Source organism: Halictus rubicundus, chromosome 18, assembly GCF_050948215.1.
Source record: "Halictus rubicundus isolate RS-2024b chromosome 18, iyHalRubi1_principal, whole genome shotgun sequence".
Taxonomy (NCBI): domain Eukaryota; kingdom Metazoa; phylum Arthropoda; class Insecta; order Hymenoptera; family Halictidae; genus Halictus; species Halictus rubicundus.
In genome coordinates, this window is record NC_135166.1 from 5,904,828 (window position 1) to 5,926,795 (window position 21,968).

Below are 21,968 nucleotides of genomic sequence, written 5' to 3' on the forward strand. Positions count from 1 at the left end.
CGAGCATTACATTACACCTAGAAAGTAATGACCGGCCTCGCGTAGGAAACCTAACCTCCGCGGCACGTCATAACGCGTCATCGCTAAGACGGCGGCGCATCAAGGATGCGACCTATTACGGCACGAGCAAATTGCTTCCCGTCGTAAAATCCGTCCGAGTGATTGATTAGCATGAAGTTGGTCTAACTGGTTGACTCTCTCGCGGCTTCTTCCACTACGATCAGGTCTACCCCTCCTCTTTCTAACCATTTGCATGCATCAACGTAAAACGCCGCCGCGCCGCGCCGCGTCGGGTTCCCATAACGGTCAGCCATCGTGTATCGACGGTATCAGTGTCAATCAGTTGCATTAACTCCGCCTGTTTGCCACGGTACACCTGTCACCAGCGAATCGGAATTTCGCTCGGGAACGCCGCGATCGCATTAATCTTTTCGCATACTGACGAGCGGCAATGGATTATTAGATCGGCCCTCTCGCGAACACAGATTGCAAGGTGACGATTGGAGAGCTCTTTGTTTCCGGTGTAGCGAATTTGTCATTCGGTCATTGTCCAGGTGTGCTCATCTTTGGATCTACGGTGGATCCAGTATTTAATCAACACGTTTCCGATTCTCGAAAATTTGTCGATTTTTAACTTACGGAGCACTAAAAGCGACTATTTTACGTTACTTTGTGCAAATAACTATACCGAAATAAATAAATATACCAAGTAAATCTACTATTGTCAAGTTGCCCGGACGTTTCTCATTCCAAACCCGATAAAACGGTTTAAAAAGATCATATATCATTGTTTAAGGTGGTTTTGTAAAGTGGAAGCTTCAAACTTTAAATCTATAGTGGTTTGAGTGACGAGAAAAATTTTTCAAAGTTTTTCCAGATATTCGAATGTACAGCGTTTTCGAGAAGAAAAGTGTCTTAATTTTCTCGCTCGCTATACCATGTAATAAATCTTAGAATAAATTAAACGATTTATTATGAAAGGAGAAGCTTCTAGCTTTAAAATGAGTCCACATTTATTGTGGTACGATCATGTTTTATGAAATTATCACAGTGTAAATATAGGCAATTTTTCGAGAATCGGGTATTTAGTCTTTACATACTTTTTGGATCCACTATACTTATGTGAAGAATTAGTGGAGCTTTTGTAAGCTTCTTCAACAATTTATGACATGAGTGAATAGATAAAATAGAAAATTGTAAAAACATTGGAAACATTTCAGAATATTGCTGCATCATTCTAGACTCATCTATTGTAAATTAATAAGAAGAGAAATACTCTGCGACTTTTGTTTTTAGAATTGACCATGGTATTTTTATTGTCTATAAAAATGCACAGTCCAGTCATGATCTAAACCATAAATCTTGTTTTAGCAGGAATTTCTAGCGCCTCTTAACCACCGGAAACCTGTCAATAGGCTTTTTAATGACTATGCTGTATGAGAAACAGGTTCAATAATTTTCTTCTGTGTAAACATCACAAAAGAAGTTGTCAGGCAATGTTGCTCAAGACAACTCGTTGACTTATGAATGAAACTGCTGTTGCCTCTAAAAAATGCACTAAAAAGCTCCCGATTGTCGATGTCCAATTTTTAGGAGACGATTCCGTTAACATTTTCATTTTTGTGTAACAACGAGTCAATCATTGCTACAAACCAATATACTAAAAGAGTTTACATTTATTGTTTCAAATACTGAACATTTCCCAATGAAATCTACACCAATTTTAATTAGTTCACAAGTTCAAAGCTATCCTGCTTCTCTTCCAGAACCTCTTCTACTAACCGTTCTCCAATAACTCGCTCCCAGAAAACTTTTATCATACCGATTCAAGAAAAACTTTCCAAAGAAGTGGTTAAAGGTAACAATTCTTCCAGCAGAAATTACACAGGAGCGTATACATGTCCCGCATACCGACAACCGATCGGGATGCAATTCTGTGCGCAGAAGTAAATCGAAAAGAAAGAATAACATTTTTTTGTTTCACGCCTCGTTTTCGAGAAAAACGAGTTTAAAGATCCACAAGTAGAATCGGTCGGTCATGATCAGACGCGTCGGCCGGTTCGCTGAATTCTCAAATTCGGTTCACTCGGAAACGAAGGGTCAAATGAAGAACTTTTATTCTATCTTTCTCACTTTTGCGTGTTGAATTACAGTTAAAGTCGTGATCTAAGCCCAGTCCTCGGGTCCGTGCTGTGACATAGATCGTGTAGGGCTACTATTTTCTTGGACCGGGGCAGCTCGAGCTTCTTGGCCGCTGGCGGGGTACGCCCCCCAGTGGAGGGGATAGGCGAACCGACTAAGATCGTGTAGCTCCGTTCGGCTTAGATCAAGGCTTTACTGTACTTTGCCGATGTCCACGGTATGCGGGACGGCCTGTATACTCGAGCGAATCGCGGACATACTGAATGCTCGAATTTTGTCGAGAGCGCAGGCTAACTGTATATTTGTGTGCCGGGTTTCCCATGTCGCGTCGGGATGGTTCTCGAGGATCACGAACGATAACCGTTAGCATAGGACTTACCTTGCCGGTAGTAGCCGATTTGTAGAGCGGGCCCATGATGACGTGATCGGTCGGACAACCGTCGGCGTCAATTAGAATGATCTCGCTGGAGTCGACGCCGTCCATGGCCACCAGTTCTCTCACAAAGATCTCGTAAGGACTGTTAGGGTCGAGGATCTCGAACTTGAGCGCCAGGGGATCGCCTACTTCGGCGGTCGGGATGCCTTCGTTTCCGTCACGGTCGGTGATCTTCATGGCGACGTTAGGCGAGTCGACGATCACCTCCTCGGACAAGGCTGGAGTTATGTCACCGTGGACGCCGAGATCGACTTCGTTCGACACCGTTTTGTTCGTTAGGTCGTATTGGCAAGTGACGGCCAACCCGAGATCCGAGCTGGTGACGATCGTGTCGTGATGTTGGATCACGACGTCGTTCAGGTAACGACCCAGGCCCTGTTGTCTGATGTTGCACTCCAAATCGTCGTACGCCATTCGCAGCTCGAATTCCAGGGCGCCCTTCACGTCCTGCACACACGAGTTCGGCGAGCCCTTCACGTAAACTTTACCGTAGAACAGCTTGCTCGTCTGGATCCTTGTGACCATGTCGCCCGCACGGCAGTCGATGGTGACGTTGTAGCAGGAGCTCAACTCGTACGTTGAACTGTAGGGCTTCTCGACGTACGGAGCCTGAAACGAAAAACAGATTTTCGCATTCGCAAATTTCCAGAACCGATTTTTTCGATACGATCTTCATAGGCGCGATTCTCAGCTTCCCTTGCGCACCGTTCTGATTTATTCGATACCAATAGAAAAGCTTTCCTATTGAAATTATATATATATTATAATCTGACTGCGAATTTTATGCATTTACAAGGAAAACGAGATCCGTCTAGGTATAAACAATTCATGCGTCGGCTTTTCGCAGCCATTCGTGCAGCGAGATCCAGTTCACGCAATACAGCGCGCCACAGACATTTTTCACAGGCAAATTGGACCACGCTCTACTTTATTCCATTATCCGAGCATTTGCTTTACGAAACATACTTTTCGAGGCCCGTTAGAATATCAGTTGCACGCGCTCGAAAGTCGAACTCTTTCAGCGAATCAATTTGATTGGAGTAATTTCGTTTGGACACGAAACGCGATAGCCTGGATTGAAAACGCGACGTCGACCAGTGTACGTAAACAAATTATGATTTCCGTTCCGATTGTTCCTGACGAGCGCAAAATGCCTGAAGGAATTTTAGAGGGTCTTCCGGTGCGGTGCGTTATTTTGTAGGTCTTCGGCAATTTTTTTAGAGAAATCGGTCTTGTGTACGTATTCTTCATTATTTGAACCGTAGAGTATGATTTAAAAATACTTGAAATTGTAGGAGTTATAAATCCTTGGGGAGGAAGAATTGTCTACCTCTAGGTGAAAATTATAAAGAAATTTAAATTGCTTTCTTTAGATATTTCTTTAACCGGGAAGAAAAGTCTGTTCGAGACACTGACATTCAATCGCGACATAATTCAAGATTATACTGCGGATTTTGCGAATGTAAAAACCAGAAGATCATATATGAAACAGCAACAATTTAACAGTAAGAACACTAAAAGATTTTAGGAATCCGTTTCTGTCATTCTGGACACATTAAAATGACTAAAAATAAATTTCTATGTGGCTCTGGTGTCCTGGAATTAATTTACACAATTTTTATTTCGTGCGAAAATCCACAGTCTATTCAGGATTTTTTAACAAGTGTCAAAATATATGTATATATATTATACAAATATGATTCTGAATGGCGAAACAAACATATTCGTGTTTATATTAATATTTTCTTTCTATACGACGAGTTTTATCGTTGCACGTGACTTTATGGTAAACGAAGATATTTTTCGCATTGAAAATTGTAGCGGGCGATAATGATAGTCCCCGGATTTGTCAGACCGATTAATTTTCGTACGATTAGGAAAGAATGCGCAGTGATTCGGTCCGACATGGAAAACGCCTAGTGGAAATAGAGTGAACAGATTCTTCAACAGGTTGGCGAGAAGAAAAGTCTTTGTCTTGACTTTCCTCGGTGGTATGAGGCGGCGTTCTCTCGTATGCACGAGCTGAAGAGCCACCCACAGGCTCGATAGGGTAAGCATCTGCGATGGAAACTCGATTTTCCACGAATGCGCTCTCGGCGAATTGTTCGACCTGGTTTGCACGTGTGCGGTGTAATCAGGTTTACAGAAAATCCCTACCGGCCCTTTCAAGAGTACGTGGCAGAGTGGAACGTGTGAAATGTGTGGTCTACGATTTCTAAGCGAATTCCACCGACCAGGATTGACGTTAAATTGTTTTACTCCCGCGCATGCCGAATGAATTAAAGTAAGTTCCCGGCGCAGAAATTTAACGCTCAGAAACATCGTTTTCCACCCGCGGCGAAATCAGGTTTGATCAATGTTTTATTCAATTTTTCATGCAGCCGGGACGCCGCCTGGCGCTGCCAGTGTTTGAACTGTTGGGCATTTCATGCGAAGATCCCGAGCTTCGACGAGCACGTAACCGTGTTATGCAGATGCCACGCGTTATCATTCGTTTCATGTTTCACGCGTGTTAATGGTTAATGGATTGTTTCGTGCAAATTTTGTGCATATGTGTAGGAGATTTCAAGTTACCGTGCGCCGGGTGAATAGATTTTTCACGGAAATTTAGATATTCGAACGTTTTCATTCGTTTCAGATTTTACACACGTTATAACGTTACAACAATGGTTCATCAAAATTTCATATACATCCGTATTGGTTAAAAGTTACCATTCGCTTTATCAACACGTTTCTGACACGATAGAAACGTTATCGTTGGTGTTTTGTACGGATTCAGAGTTAATAATAGATTGTTTCGCACAAATTTTATGCGTATACATATGTGTACGTCAAATGTTACTACGTACAGTGATTTCTCTATATATGTCGCCAAGGCCTCGATGATAAACGTCGCGGAAATATCCCCACTACCGCGCGGTATACTCCGAGTGGGGCCGCGGAAGCTCTAGAGGCCTCGGTAAACATAACTCGGCTCGAGTATGTCTCCTTGACGATATATGTCACTGACAAGACCCGTGGTGTTGACAAATATCGAGAATTCACTGTACTTGATAACTGTACTTGATGACACTGTGCTCTCTTAGACAAAAAGATACAAATATTCCAACGTTGTCGGTTACTTCATGTTTGGTGGATGTTTATCAATAATAATGGATTGTTTAATACGAGTTTTGTATTTTGTACTATTGTGTTTTACAAATGGATTTTTGGAAGCGGCGAAAATGCAAGTTGTTGATTTAGTTTAGCCAGAACTAAAAAATTTATGATACTCTCTGTGTTCTCGTGTACTATACACACCTAATCGCGGAAAAATGTGCATGCAGCACAGTTGACAATACGATTAGGAAAGAATGCGCGGCGCTGGCACATCCAGCACTGGAAGTGCCAAATGATTCCGGGGTCTGAACTTCTGGCTGTCACGCGAAGCGGTCCATTAGGAGGAGGAATCCGACTAATTACGAAAAGTGGGGCATCAATCTACATTCTTACCTGAATGTCAGAAAGAGTGGCTCTGGAGTGGTGGCTAAGACGACAGATCATGTCACCGGTGCCACCGTAATCGTAGGAATGGCAACGGAACGGCGAGTTCAGGCAGAGCTCGCGGCATTCCTCGGCAGTTCCGACGTCTTGGTAGACGGCGTCCACGGTTTTCAGGACACGGCCGGTGATCTTTTTGAACTCGCAGAGCTTGACGGGTTCGTCAACGCAGTGGTTTTCGAGGTAGTCGTATCCTTCGGCCGATTGGAAGGCGTTCGATCCGGCCACTGTCAATCGGTCCATGTCCGACAGGTCACATTGCTTCGTTGCGTTCACGTAGTTAGCGGATCTGCAACACAAAATAAAACCCTCGTTCAAGTCTCTGCGCAAATAACTTATTCTCTATATAGTAGATTACATCCTGCATTATTTGTATAGTCTAGTACATGGACGTAGTAGTTGAATGGTCTGTCATTGTATTAAAATTGAAGAACAAAATACTGTTACAATTTATAATCGCTTTAGGTACACTTAAGGGTTTGCAACACAAAATAAAACCCTCGTTCAAGTCTCTGCGAAACTAACTTATTCTTTATACACTAAATTAGATCTTGCATTATTTGTATAGTCTAGTACATGGACGTAGTAGTTGAATGGTCTGTCATTGTATTAAAATTGAAGAACAAAATACTGTTACAATTTATAATCGCTTTAGGTACACTTAAGGGTTTGCAACACGAAATAAAACCCTCGTTCAAGTCTCTGCGAAACTAACTTATTCTTTATACACTAAATTAGATCTTCCATTATTTGTATAGTCTAGCACATGGACGTAGTAGTTGGCTGGTCTGTCACTGCATCAAAATTGAAGAACAAAATCCTGTTACAATTTCTAATCGCTCTAGGTAAACTTAAGGGTTTGCTTTCCAAAAATACTAGATTTTTTTCTATTTATATCACGAAAAAAGAGATGATCACTGTCAAGAACGCTGAAAATTGCACACCTTTACACACGCATAACTTTTGAACTGATGATCTCCTAGAATTGAAGCTCGGATTTTGCGGAATTTGCTCGCCAAAAGCTACAGGGTTACATAAAAAAGAGTTGAAAATTTCTGGTTTCCTGAGGTGAAGTTTAGCGTAACTGGTTCTATCTGTTAGATGACTACAGTAGATCGTCGCGCAACGCGATTAAAGAATTGTTTAAGATGGTTGTATATGCATTTTATACGACAGTAAATGTACAGTATAAACTGTGCAATGTTCTGGTTTTTGCTTTCAGTAAGAAAAATTACAAGAACTGTGTAAAAGATGGGGTCTGTTGGTAATGTCACGAAGCAATTTGAAAATGATTTTCGAGGAGAATGACAAAGGACTTCCTTGGCCGGTAGTCCCGAAAAGCTTGGTAATGCAATAACGCCGGCGCATCGTCGTTCGTTGAAAATTGGAACAGCGACGCATTGAAAAATCGAGTGCTCTCAAATCCCGTCGGCGCACTGTAACGACACACTGATAAAATCGGGGGAACGGTAAATTTTTTTTCGACGCGCTCGCATCCCGTGGAAACGCGCGAGCCTGTCGATGGCTCGTTATTGCAATAAGTTAATGGCCGCGAAAGAGATATTTTTAATTTGATGATCCGATGGAATGTTACGTTGCCGATTAAATTGACCTGTTGCACGGGGATCCGTTAAAATGACTATCCTATACCCCCCCCCCTCTCTCCGGTTCTCTCTCACGGGTATTAAGTTATTGTAACAATAAACTATCGTTATACCGAAACTGTAAAGCGAAATCGCGGGATCTCCGTCGAACAATATGCGAATTTATTAAGTTACCGCGGTGCCGGTGCTCTATATAAAGGAGGATTGAATGGCTCATACTGGAATCCGGGCCAGAAATTGTAATGGTGGCTTGTTAATGGATTTCCGCGAGACTCCGTGCTTTACTTTGCCAAATCTCGCTCGACCGCAAATTCTGCCACCGCCTTTCGCGTATTTCTCGAAACGGCGTATACACGCTCGCGCGGCGACCTGTCGCGAATAAAAGTATTGGCACTGCTCGCTTTTAATTGCATCGTTCCGCACAGACCATCAACCATGCTCCATCAATTTCTTTAAAAAAAAAAAAACAGTATTTATTCTGTCTACACCGGAGGACAAATACAGTAAAATATTTAACAAATTGGTAAAGTAACATTTTCCTTTTACTGTACTCGAAAAATGGCCATCGTTTTCCTTTGCGATCGGTTAAGATGCAATTAGCATTCCAAGATTACAGACGTAGCAATTGTAGTTTTTAAAGAAATTCAGTACTGCGGAGATCGTTGTAGAAGTAGTTCGTATTTTTTATTAAACTGCTAATCGTAAGTGGTTTAAATAATTCAGCAGATGCCCCAGAAAAAAAAAGGAGGAGAGTGGCCACCTTAAATGCTAATGCGCTTTGAATGCAAACCATGGAAAAAGTCGTTGACAAGTCGAGAGAAGCTTATGGTAAGCCGTATTCTTCTTGGCAAGTCCGATTTAAGGCTCCATTTTGTATGCTTAGCCACTGCTATGGCTGAAAAGCCAATTTTATTTCGTCCGACGAGTTTTTGCGAAACTCTAAGTGAACGCATTTCGATTATTCTATCTAATTTTGCAAAATTTGGTCCACACAACTCGTTATCGTCCCCTCAGATTTGGTCAGTTTCAACGTGATACTTCTGTTAGAAGAAATTCTCGAGAAACAATAGAGTTTGCTGATCAGTATAGCGGTCATAAATTCTCGCGATTTCCTCCGAAAAATGAAATCTCTCCGAGCTCAGTTTTTGAACGAATCTCTTCGATTGGAATTATTCACACCGCGCCCGCAAAACACTAATTCACTGCCATTTACCGGCAAGTCAACCGAGCCATTTCTTCCCGGTCGTTAATGTCTGCATGCGACGAGCGTAATGCCAGATGGTTTCTGCAGGAATAGGAACGTTTAGTCGTCGTTTGTTTGTCCGTTCGTTCCTGTTCTCCTTTTTGTCACCGCTCGGACGCAAATACTGCGAGAACCGTCGCGCGTCGCGATACTCCGCGCTCGCAGCAAGATGAGAGTTAATAGGAATATGGATGCATGACCCTGGGCTCCATGAATGCGAAGTGCGCGAAAAACGACGGTTTTTCATCCCCTTTCTAATCCGTCTGATAAAACCTGTTCCACTCTCGAGCACTGAATTCGTGAAATTACATTTTCTCGTAGCTTTCTATCGAATTTTCCTCCGAAGAACAACACCTGTACGATTGTTGAAAATGTCAGTATAGAAGTTCGAGTTTTCACTTAACATTGTTAATTGAATTTTCTTTCGAAGAACCCGTATGGTTGTTAAAAAAGTCGATGTGAAAGCACGAGCTTTTATTTAATTTTAATAATTGAATTTTCCTACGAGGAACGCGGGTATGGTTGTTAAAAATGTCGATACAGAAGTACAGAAGTGCTTATTTAATCTAGTTAACACAGGATTTTTCCATTAACAATATTTTCTTTGGAGAACTGGATTAAATAGCGAGAATACTGTATCTATTTTTCAATTATGAAAGACACGAAGGCTGAAAAATTGGAGTTTTTAAAAGTAATATTGTTATACTATTTCGCTTTTCAACTTTTTGTGAATATGGAAAGAGAAAATACATTTTCAATCTAATTTCGGTTCGAGGACAGGCGAACTGACTTAGATCGTGCAGCTCCGTTCGGCTTAGATCAACACTTTACTGTGATTAAATTTTACTTCAAGGAATACACATATGAAAAAGTCTATTTAGCAGTGAGAATTTTTATTTGATATTGGAATAGTGTTCCAGAGGTATACGATGTTTCCATGCTAATTAATCAGTATCGATGTCGGTGGAATAATTCTTAAACACGTCGGTTGATTTCATTTTTCAAAGTCTACGTAACCGATAACTATAGAAAATTGTTTCCCGTCGTGGCACTGAAACGATGTTGCGGCTATGCAAATATTTATCTGGAGCACACTTTGGAGTGTATATAAATATCCCCGGTGTGTATTACAATATCGCACTGCAAATGTTTGCGTTTCGGTTCATCCCGACGACGGATGCGACAGAATCCGAACACAGATTTCCAATCTTTTACGCCGCGCATGCTACACACCACTCTATCCTGCTCTATTTCCAACGATATTTGTACAATTAAAAGATGGAGTTTCTTCCACAGTCGAGTGGCATGGCGAGACTGCGTTTTAACCTTTAATAACTCCATTTAAATGTTATATGCGCTAGGGGAATATTTTCGAAACTAGACATCTTGTTCAAATGCTTTTAACTACCACGAATACCGTCGATGTTAACACACTTTTCGTGCTACCTTCTTGCGGTGGAGTTTATGGCAAACGGTATCAAATGTGGTTAAAAAATTGCAAATTTCAGTTTTGCCTGAATAATCCATGACGTGTGCGTGCCCTGTGCAAACAGGCTTAATATATGCAAACGCAAAAATGCGTACCACGTATTTGTTAAAACTATTTGCACACTATGTCACGCCCTGAAGCGTTCAGAAAGATAAACAGCAATATTCATAATAGATCTGTTGACTAATGATTGCGGATTTTATGCATTTATGACAAAAATGAAATACATATTTTTGCAGACATTACAGGGATTTAAGAATATTATTATATTATTTTCAACGTATTAGTTAAAAGAGGAAACACATTTTTGTCTACCTCTTGGATATTTTTGCAATAAATATAGACGATTTTTATTTCGCACGAATACTCGCAAATGTTAATAACATTTATGATATTGTAATTTTAATATTGAATAACAAACAACTCGTCGCAATCGCAATTATTAAAATATGTCGAACATTGCTTTAAAACAAATCATGTAATCTAGTAATTTGCATATTAATGTTATGCTCTCATGTAAATTTTAGGATTATTTCAAGATTGCAAAACGTGACATGAAATTTTACATTCGGATGCGCGCTGCCAATTTTCAATATCGGAAATGAATACTGCGATGTTTAAACATCCCTGCGTTGTGATTTTTATCCCTGATTATATCATAATGGAGAGCAACTTGATCATGATACAATCCAGAATGTCGAGTGTAATGGTGCATGCGTTGATCAATAATTTTAATTCGTGAAAAGAAGTTGTGTTTCGTTGATGTTAAAAGCGAACATTTCATATCCGTTAGAAAGGGCAGTAAAAATACGATGTAGGGTTGACAGTGAGACCGTTCCACGGAGGAGCCATAATTTTTCGAATCACTTAAAGCATTAACAATTCAGCTATTCAATTTTCCCGATAAAAAGAGGAAGTATCCGAGAAAAGAGATACGGGAGGGGGCGGGAAGCGAAGAAGCGAAGAAGTGAAAACTTCCATCACGAGGAGCTCAGGTGCTGAACCGCTATCATTATCTAACTGAAGTTTGCCCCGGACGTTAGCGTACCCTGTAGCCACCCCCTCCAACCCTCGACACCGGGGCTTAGGACGCAAAGTGAGCGGTAGGGTGCCAAATTTATTCCACGTCGCTCCATCGATTTTAAATTATATCGCCTTAGAGCCCGAATAATATTCATGGCTGGCGCGTTATGATTTCAATATTCGGCCCGGGCTTTCCGTCGGGAACGAAACCTAAGTCGAAAAATCACTGCGCCCTTATGCGGCTCGCCGCGATAAACGCTCCCATTCACCGAACGTATAATCGAATCGACCTGCGGTTCTTTCGAGCGATTATCACGATCCCATTTTTTATCGCGCACTCGACCCTGGCCACACAGTCTCTATTAAATCCAAGATCGGTGTGCCGGATAGACTAACTCGGTTCCATAATTCCCGTCAGGGCGGCTATAATGCGCGCCAGGGTCAGCCAGGGTCAGCCACGGTTCAACCGATTACCAAATAGTTGTTTATGCGATCGATGAAAAATCCGTTGACGTGCCCTTCGTCCACCTGGACCACGTATTATCGCGCCTATGATTTTCCGGAACGTTTTCCACCAACCGGAAATGATCGACCAAGCATTCCAAAGTCAACAAACACTTTTATTTCTATAGACGCTTGGTTACTAGACTGTGGGTCTTTTATCAAATATTTTAGAAAAATCTTATTACATTTAATACATTCAGCAAGTCAAGCACAATGTAACAATATGTGCAATATATAAAATGCATAAAATTCACAGTCAGTTCATTACTGTAGAAACTACTCTGAAATTGTTGATTTTTGTAAACTAATTTGTCAATGTCAATATCAGAAAAAATATTTTATAAAAATGTTCCAAGTCGACTGTGAAAACGACAAATTCAGTGACAATGCATTTCTTCTTTTAATACATTCGGTAAGTCAAGCACAATGTAACAATATGTGCAATATATAAAATGCATAAAATTCACAGTCAGTTTATTACTGTAGAAACTACTCTGAAATTGTTGATTTTTGTAAACTAATTTGTCAATGTCAATATCAGAAAAAATATTTTATAAAAATGTTCCAAGTCGACTGTGAAAACGACAAATTCAGTGACAATGCTTTTTTTCTTTTAGTACATTCAATAAGTCAAGCACAATGTAACAATATGTGCAATATATAAAATGCATAAAATTCACAGTCAGTTCATTACTGTAGAAACTACTCTGAAACTGTTGATTTTCGTAAGCTAATTTGTCAATGTCGATATCAGAGAAAATATTTTATAAAAATGTTCCAAGTCGACTGTGAAAACGACAAATTCAATGAAAATGCATTTCTTCTTTTAGTACATTCAGTAGGTCAATCACAATATATAAAATGCATGAAATTCACAGTCAGTTTATTACTGTAGAAAGTACTCTGAAATTGTTGTAGACAAACTTCGTGCAAAAAGGTGAACACGCTACAGCGATTTTCATAAAATATCATTAGCGCAGTCTTTTAAATCCGCGAAGGCAAAATCGCAACTCCGTCAACTCCAGTATGAAATACTAAACCGTTTTCATTAAAGGATTAATTAAGTTCGTCCGGCAGCACCGAAACTTTTTAAATCTTTTAAATCTAAACTTCCGATGACGCAGGACTGACACGTTGAAAGAAGTTAGCCCCGCGGAGACCATGTCGACTAAATCCGTGCGATAGTTCTCCGAAAAATACGCGGGAGAAATAAAATAGAACAGGGGAATTTTGAAGCTCGACAAGTCCTAGCCATTTATGCGTTTATTAAATCAACATGTTTCGAGCGAATTGTTCGCGACTCGAATAATTGGCGGACGATATGTACGCGGTGAAACCGCGTTTATTATTCATACCGCGCGTGCACGGTTCAGGGAACCGTTTTTATCGCGAATTATTTTTATCGGATTCGCAGATTCCGCCGGTGATTGTTTGGGCGACAAGATTTACGCGTTGCTGCGCGTCATTCCGTGATCATCGATCGCTAACAGAAACGTCAAACGATGTTTCCCATGCAAATTGCGCGAGAGTAATTTATGTTTTGAGACTGTTGCACGGAAGAAATGAAGTGTCCCGTGTTCCACGCGTTTCAATTAAACTGCGAACATTTATGCAGACTTTTTTCCCCTTCACGAGCAGATCCGATTGAAATTTGTTTACTCGATTCGTAAATCGATTTTAGATATCGTGCTTTCGAAACACCGAAAAAATCACACAATTTTGGGGGTAAATAATACAGCTTAATAAATTGATTGAGTTAACGAGATAATTTACGGCATCCAAGAGCTGATCTTTTACACTTTTATCAATAAATCTGGATAAAAATTTGTAGCTCCATTTTGGATTTTACGTTCTCAAATCTCAGTCTAAACTACTCCCAAAAATAATTTCAACGAAATTCCGACTGTTAGAAATTCTCTTAAACTGAAAAATTAATTTTTGTCACAGTAAAACATTGCTGTAAATGAAGACATAAAAAATTTCTCAGTGCATAAACATTTTTTGCTTCCTCCACTCCAACACATAATGAGTTCTGAAATCTCTTAAGACTAAACCTACCGAGCCTGAAAAGTGACTAACATGTCACATAAACTAATACGTCTCACTAGTACGTCTTACTAACATGTCTCCTTTGTCTAATATGTCATGCTGTCTCATACAAAACGACGAGATTGAATTTATCTGGATTTTGTGCGGTTCGTGTTATGGTACGTGTCCCCCTAAATATATTTATTTCCCACGAAAGCATCTTTGCAATTTCAGTAATTGTAAAATAAAAAATCTGGAGCAGTTCGGTTTATCGCGTACGCACGGAACGCACAGGTGTACACGTTGGCGCAGAAGCGGCGCGTGTTCTCGGTGCAGAAAAATAAGTTTTACTCCGTTGTGCGAAGGCCGTGTGCAAGGGATAAAGTGTTCCGCGAATCAAGGACATAAAGTCCCTTGATTTCCTTTCCACGAACCGAGAGACAAAAGATCTTTGCCGGCCGCGGCGCACAACTTAGAGTAAACCTCGGGGGAAATTTTAACCGTGCTAGGCAGATGTTAAATGCGAAGTTAACTTCGACAAGAGCGATGTTCGTATCCCAAACCCTTTTCCCCCGATTTTCTTTTTAACCATCGAAGGGACTCTTTATTCTCTCTCTCTCTCTCTCCCTCTCTCTCTCTCTCTCTCTCTCTCTCTCTCTTTGTCTCTCACTCTTTCCGTCTTCGTTCGGCATCGTAATTCTCCCGTCGACCTTTCCGCGATTCCGAACAAATGGCGAGACAAAAAAGATGGCGTGGATCAGCCCGGTCTGGGCGGGGTAAGGCGAAACTGCTGGAACAAAGGGGTGGAATGGGGAGTTAAAACGCGGGGGTGGCGCCGGAGGCAACGACGGAAAAGAATTACAAGTGACTCGGCCCGCTGCATCTCGATGAATCTCATATTATTCGTCTGCGATTGTGTTTCAATACGCACGGAATCGACTGCGCCCCCGTTCCTTTCCCCTAACTCGCATTACATTTCCATCGACCCGGGGGCGGCTCGAGGTAGTGATGGGCATGATCCTTCTCAATTAGTATCGATTACTAATGACCAAGTATGATTGTATCTAACCCCCCGTGGGCACAATGGGTCATTCACGTCTACGCAAAAATTTCACTTTTGAGTTTCTTTCGTTCGAATATTTATTTTCTCCCAGTTATGCTTCAAACATTTCACGCGCCAACGACTGCATAGTAAAATAAAGACTTCAGTAAGTATTACAGAAATTTTCTAGATTTTTTGAAAGCCTAGAACAGTAAACAAATTAGCCGTGGATATAATCGACTCGGTTTGCCATTGGGCCAAAAACATGCCATTGTCCACGGATGAGTTATGGTACTCAAGAATACATGAGCTTCAAGGAACGTCAATTTCTAAATGATGCCTACTCAACAACGTCGATTTTGCATAGGTACGGTAATGCACACTTAAGTGTCCGCCGATACCCCCCAATCCCAACAAATGGTTGGATTTTTTCATATAATTCTTCGATTACCGAATTACTCGAAACTCGCGAGAAAGAATTGGATCACTCCCATCACTAGTTGGAGTAGGGGGTATCGACGCGGAAAGAGACCCGTTCTAAAATAAATAAGCCGAATAAATAAACGCAATCTCGACGAGGTGCGGCCGCGACCGTCTTGGAAAAACGATTTTTTGCGATTTCGAGAATCAGACCGGTATTCCGGGCGTAATTTCGCCCCCGGAGCGCGACGAGCACCATTTACGAGGCACACAGTTCTTGCGGCTTTTCAGCCGTAATTGAATTTCTGCCGGTATTTAAACCGCTTTACCGTCACAACTTTTTTCGAAGAAAATTTCCCGCTCGCTGGGAGCGTCACGCGCTGCATTGTCCGCGTAACCTCGTTAACGAATGCAAAATTGGGGAAACAACGCCGGATGATCTGCGGTGGGTCGAATGACAGTGACAACACGATCATCGAATGGAAGTCATCATCTGGAAGAGTGTGCAAGAAATTCGTCCAGGAAGTGCTTTCGGCACGGTTAAGTTTTAAAAATTCCACAAAATTTTGATCTATGGGTACAATTCTTGTATACATTTTCATATATATATGTCGCCAGGATCTGGGTGATAAATGTCGCGCAAATTATCCCCACTACCGCGGCCCCTCACGGGTATAATCTGTGAGCTTATGGAGCATACGGCTCGCGTATGTCTCCTGGACATATATCGAGAATTCACTGTAACTGCTTTTATCGCAATGCGTGTATGCACTCGTGTATAAGTGCTTTCGCTACAATGCTTGATACATCTTCCACATTAACTACAATGTTTTTTGCAACAGTAGCATTGTATGTTTGTAATTTACAAACACGAATTTTTCGCTCAAAAATAGTAAAAATTCCGTGCAGCTAGATTCCAATGTAAAAATTGATTTAACACAGAATGTCGCCAATCTGGTGGCATAATTCGCAAGGATGTAAATCTGCATGCGAATGTAAGTCAAATGGGAAGAATGTTTTCTCGTTCAATTTAAACAAATTTTGCATTGGCGTGAAGGTGCGCGATCCACTGATTATTTCGTTCGGTATACTAGGAGGGGGGGGGGGGGGGAGTGGCGCTTGGACAATCCGGGTCGCTGATTAGTTCATTTCCGGTGGAAAAATGTCGTCGATACGAACCAGTTTCGTCTCGGCGTACGAAGGGCCGGTGCTCGGCGGCGGTTTTGTTTTTACGAGGGGGATCGTTAATATCGCCGCTTATCCGCGGATTATTCCGCCGATGTCGGGGCATGTGCGCAAAAGGGGGAGCCACGCGGCCGCGAAAGAGTAATGCAAATTAGTATTCCTCGGGTCCGGTGCCCGGCGCCACGGCCACTCGCGTACAGAAAATACGGCGTACGTGACGGGAAACGCCCAATGCCGGATTGCACGCGACCAGTTATCGGATTCATAGTCGCCCCACGGATTTTATAATGTTTCCTCGTTTGCCCATTATCGTCCGCGACGGTTAGCGGATCAATTTAAGTTTTACAGCTTTACCTTGCACGCTCATTCCCCTGGTAACTCTCTCTCTCTCTCTCTCTCTCTCTCTCTCTCTCTCTCTCTCTCTCTCTCTCTCTCCTTCTCTCTTTCTGTTTCTTTCTCGCGCACACACAGCGATCAACGCCGAGCCATTCGCAAAACCAACGTAACCGTGTCCCCATACACGTGTTTTATCGCTCCCGCAGGCGCGCACGACGAAATTTTCCTCTTGATCGTCGGCGAGACTTCATCCCCCTGCTACACTCCCCGACAAAAAGATGGCTCGCCTGATTTATACAAGGTTTTCGCAATTTACACGTAATCAAGTGACGCTTTCCATTGGTACACAGTGGCCCACGAAAGTATTCGTACGCCCTTGCGCTACGATTTATTTTACGGTTTCAGTGACTAGAACTTTTTTGTAATTCGTAATTTCCTTAAAAAAGGAGAAAATTTGTATGTACTGTATGCCTATACGTTCTTCAATAGGTGTACATTAACAACTCCAAAATATAATTTTATTTCGGTTTAAATGAAATGAATAACATACATATTTATTAGACTCTGTTAAGAAACTTCATCACGAGTATGACTCGATATTGTAGGGCAAGGGGTTGAATCAGAATAAATTTTTTAAATTGCACCAAATGACTTGACTTTTTTTCTGAGCAATTACAAGCATTGATTTACAAAATGACGCCCGAAAAATTGCGGCTGGTAAGAATTATGTGAAAATATAAAAATTCCACTTTTTGAAACTTTCTTGTTTGGGCCCGTAATGAACATTTTAAATATAGCGCCCCCAATTAGTATAGTGCAAACTATGAACGGTTCTTTACTGCAATTCTGGAGGATGCTCGTTTTCGTGGACGATAGACAGCCTCGCGTGCCACAGTGAATTTTAATGATGCACGCTTGTCGTGTACTAATATTCGCTTGGCACGCATTATCGTTAGATTCTGGCTACGCTGATGGGTCCCCGGGGACCCGAATTCGAGCGGGAGGCTCCTGCACCTTGACTATCGAGATTAACATTTCAGATACACTTCCGGGTACGGTGTCCCGCTATAATTTCCATCTTAGAGCACTGTGTACCTTCGGACAGCTTCGTTCGTTGTGCCAACTAATTATCCCCTGAATTTTTTCAAAGTATCCATTGTTTCGTGGACGCTACTTCTAGAAAGTCAGAGCTGTTCTAATACTATTATTGCTGTTAGGTGTACAAATGGGTGACCCTATCTTCAAAAAATTTCGTGGTCGTTTACAGATAATCAAAATGCGTTCAAGTCTGAAAAACCACCCCTACAGATTATAGATGAATTCACTGACAAAGTATTTGAAACAAAGTTTCAATCGATTAATCGTGAGAAATTGATACAGTGATTTGCGTATATACATATGTCGCCAAGGCCTGGATGATAAACGTCGCGGAATTATCCCCACTACCGTGGCGTGTACCCCGTGATGGGCCAGAAAGCTCGAGAGGCTTCGGGGGTCGAGGAGTGTAAACGTAACACGACTCGGGGTATGTCTCCTGGACGATATACGTCGCTGACAAGACCCGTGTTGTTGACATATATCGAGAATTCACTGTAATTGTCAGACTGACACGGGGGATGGGTCAAGATGGAAAGTGATAATGCCTGTGAAAAGAGGCTGTTGCTGACAAGACCCGTGCTGTTGACATATATCGAGAATTCACTGTAATTGTCAGAATGACACGGGGGATGGGTCATGATGGAAGGTGATAATGGCTGTGAAAAGAGGCTTTTTAGCGTTTCCAGATACAAGCAACCATTGCCCGGGTATTCCGGGGCATATTCGCGCGGTATTGCTTGGAGATATGTGCTGTCTACGCAATCCCGTGATGCATTGCGTGTTCAGCCGCGACTGTCGGACGAGACACCCTCCCCGCTCTTCGAATTTCTCTTTCCCTCCCCAGTCGGCATCGACTTTTCCCGGCTGCAACCGGTCTCGCCACCCCTCTCTCACAGTCTCTCTCTCTCTCTCTCTCTCTCTCTCTCTTTTTCTTTCTCTTCATCCCTCACAGTGTTCGCCAGTCTTTTTCTTTCCCGACAAATGGCTACAATTACGTACATGTGCCAATACATAACCCACCGCCGGGCCTCGTCTTCAACCCCTCCGCGACAGAACGAACAAAGTGCACCACTATGAGTCGTTCGTTCACCAGCGACGTTCGCGTCCAATAACACACCTACGATCTTCCTCCATGCTGCTCGAAATTTTCTCGTTTCCACTTTTCCTTTCGCAACTCCTTTCTTTGCAACGCGGCCAGAGACCATTTTTATCGACGCAGACCGGCTCCAGGGAGCATCGGCACGCCGAATTTCCGATTTTCGACAATTTTTCTACATTAAAATTTTTATAATCCTAGCTACAGACTTATTTTCACACGTTCGCTACCAGAATTTAATTCGCACCGTGACTTTAAAAGCACTCTGCACTCCCCGCAGAGCCCTTTGCACTCTGAGCCATCGATTATAGACTCACAATGTCCCCTTAGAGGGGGCACCCAAGTGCAAAGGGTCAACACAAATCAAACCGACGCCACTAAATGTTATATGTCACGATTATTAAAATTCTATCAACACCGCAAGAGCAAAGGTCCTGCTGAATCTGACTATTTGACTAAACTTTGAGGAAAAAAGGAATAATGCAATCTCGTACCGCGAGCCGTTAATATTTCTGCCCGGTCGAACATAACTTCGTTGCATAGTCGCTCCACCGACGACGGCTAAACCATTTCAATCTCTGCGTGGCGATAATTACAAACCGTTCTTTTTTTTTGCGCGCGCGCGCGATTACCGGAATGAATGGCTGCTAATCACAGACGCAAACGTTCCCTCTGACACAAATATATTTACGCGTTACACGATCCCGGTGCGCACTGGCTTGCGTTACCTGCGCGATTTTCTCTCTTTCCATTGCCGTGCCGCAGTCGCAGTAGCGGGGACGGGCTCCGGCGAATCTCCGGTTAACAAGATTAATTGAAACGAGGCATCAAATCACTTCGGGGAGAGCTAGAGAGCTACGGAGATAGAGATGGAGATAGAGATAGAGAGAGAAACTGCGAGTAAAATCACGAGTGTGCAGTTCGCGTTCACCGGCTCCGTTACGAATGATATTTCTCGGTGGCGATTCGGGAGAAATCATGACGATGAGATTATCCCCGATGTCTACCGAAAGGCGAGACAGAGAGAGAGAGAGAGAGAGAGAGAGAGAGAGAGAGAGAGAGAGAGAGAGAGAGAGAGGGTGGGGGGAAGAGAGAAATAGAGCAGGGAGGAGCCAGGTCTCTCGGAACTTGGGGAACGGTAAGCACCTCGAGGTGTAAGGAATTAGACGGTGCACCGACGATGCACACGCGAGGACACATGTACGAACGCACTCACGCGCAGCGACGCTCATTGGTATTAGCGTTTATATGTACGGCCGCTCGATGTAATTACGATAAAGTTAATGTAAGGGTGTCGGGTGGCCCAGCTGGTTCTACGCTCGATCGACGACGGTCTCCGGGTGTAACAGGTGCTACCTCGCGAGTTTCTGAGCACCGGTGTAACGCTTTTCTCGAGCGGCAAACAAGCAGTTAAGATATGAGCCCAGATGCGTCTTAGAAATAGATGGCGCGACCCCGCGAACTTTGCCAATTCGACAAGACGGATAATTTATTCCCGTTTTTGCACGGACGAGACCTGCTCATTAGAACCTCCGATCCGACGCCGTTCCATGTATCCCGGAAACTATGACGGAAATCTGTGGAGTAATAGCTGCCATTGTTGCCTCGCTCTTTCAATGAAAAAGATTGAACTATGAACGAATGTTTTGTCTATGATAAACGCACGCTTTCTCGCGTACACTGGCTCACGAAAGTGTTCGAACGCTCTTCAAAACAGTGTAACTTGTTTTAAATCGGACCAAATGAGCTGACCTTTTTTTGAGCAATTAGAAGAATTGGTTTACAATTTACAATTACGATCAGAGCGATTAGAAGAACTGGATTTCGAAAAAATTTCAATTGCTAGGAATTGTAAGGGAAAATAAAAATGGCACTTTCCGAAACTTTTTTATTTGAGCCTGTATTGAAAATTTTAAATATGCGTTTTGTAGATTTATGTTGGTTGTACACTTACTGAAAATTTCATCGAAATCGGTTGACGCAGACAAAAACGGCACGCATCGAAAGATGTTGGATCAAAAGTCGTGAGAAACTACGGTTTTCAATACTTTTAACTATTTACAGCTCGTATGTGTATTAATCGATTTCTATAAAATTTTCAGCATGTGTATAACTAACATAGATCTACAAAACGCATACTTTAAATTTTCATTACAAATTCTTACCGATTGCAACTTTTCCAGAATCTGTTTTGCACATCATTTCGAAAACCAATTGTTCTAATTGGTTCCAATTGTTTCCATTGCGTATCGTTTCCATTGTTTCCAATGCTTGGTTTTTAATGTCCGAATGATCGTCGATCGGGCGGTCCCCGAAGGTGTAAATGAAGCGACGATTCATCGATAATGAGGATCGAGCCCCGTAATCGTAGGTATCCGCCCACGTGCCGGTTTCTAATTAATAAATATGGCCGGGACTAATGAATTGCCGTACATAACCGCGGTATATATGTACGGTATATAAGAAAACGGTAACACCAGTCTGATTGCAAATTAATTACTTGTATCGGCGATATTTGCATATGGAAATCGCCTCGGCGACCGGGACAGTGGATGTGGAAGAATCGTGGTGAAAGGGGGAAAGGAACGCGGAAGGGTGGGAGGAGGGGGTGTAGAGAAAGGGTCGAAGGGTTGACGATAGTCAAAGGTGCTGGCCTGGTAGGTGTATTCCCTGAACAGTCTACTTATCGAGGAATTCATTCCTATCGGCCGTTCTTGTAGCTACTCATGTTAATGACGCTTGATAGCCCCGTGATAGGGTCGATATACGCGGACTATAGTCT

The 21,968-nt window shown here is 42.3% G+C and overlaps 2 protein-coding genes across 3 annotated transcripts in view; one reads left to right on the forward strand and one right to left on the reverse strand.

Moving 5' to 3' along the window:
- Atg16 (Autophagy-related 16) overlaps positions 1–21,968 on the forward strand; it is a 444,558-nt gene that overhangs the window by 397,837 nt on the left and 24,753 nt on the right. The gene's annotated exons all lie outside the window — the stretch shown is intronic.
- Neo (ZP and PAN domain-containing protein neyo) overlaps positions 1–21,968 on the reverse strand; it is a 390,616-nt gene that overhangs the window by 17,008 nt on the left and 351,640 nt on the right. The window contains exons 8-9 of the mRNA XM_076803529.1: positions 6,071–6,407; positions 2,522–3,187 (exon numbers count right to left, since the gene is read on the reverse strand). Of these exons, the coding sequence (XP_076659644.1) occupies positions 2,522–3,187; positions 6,071–6,407 (1,003 nt within the window). The remainder of the gene's footprint in view (positions 1–2,521; positions 3,188–6,070; positions 6,408–21,968) is intronic.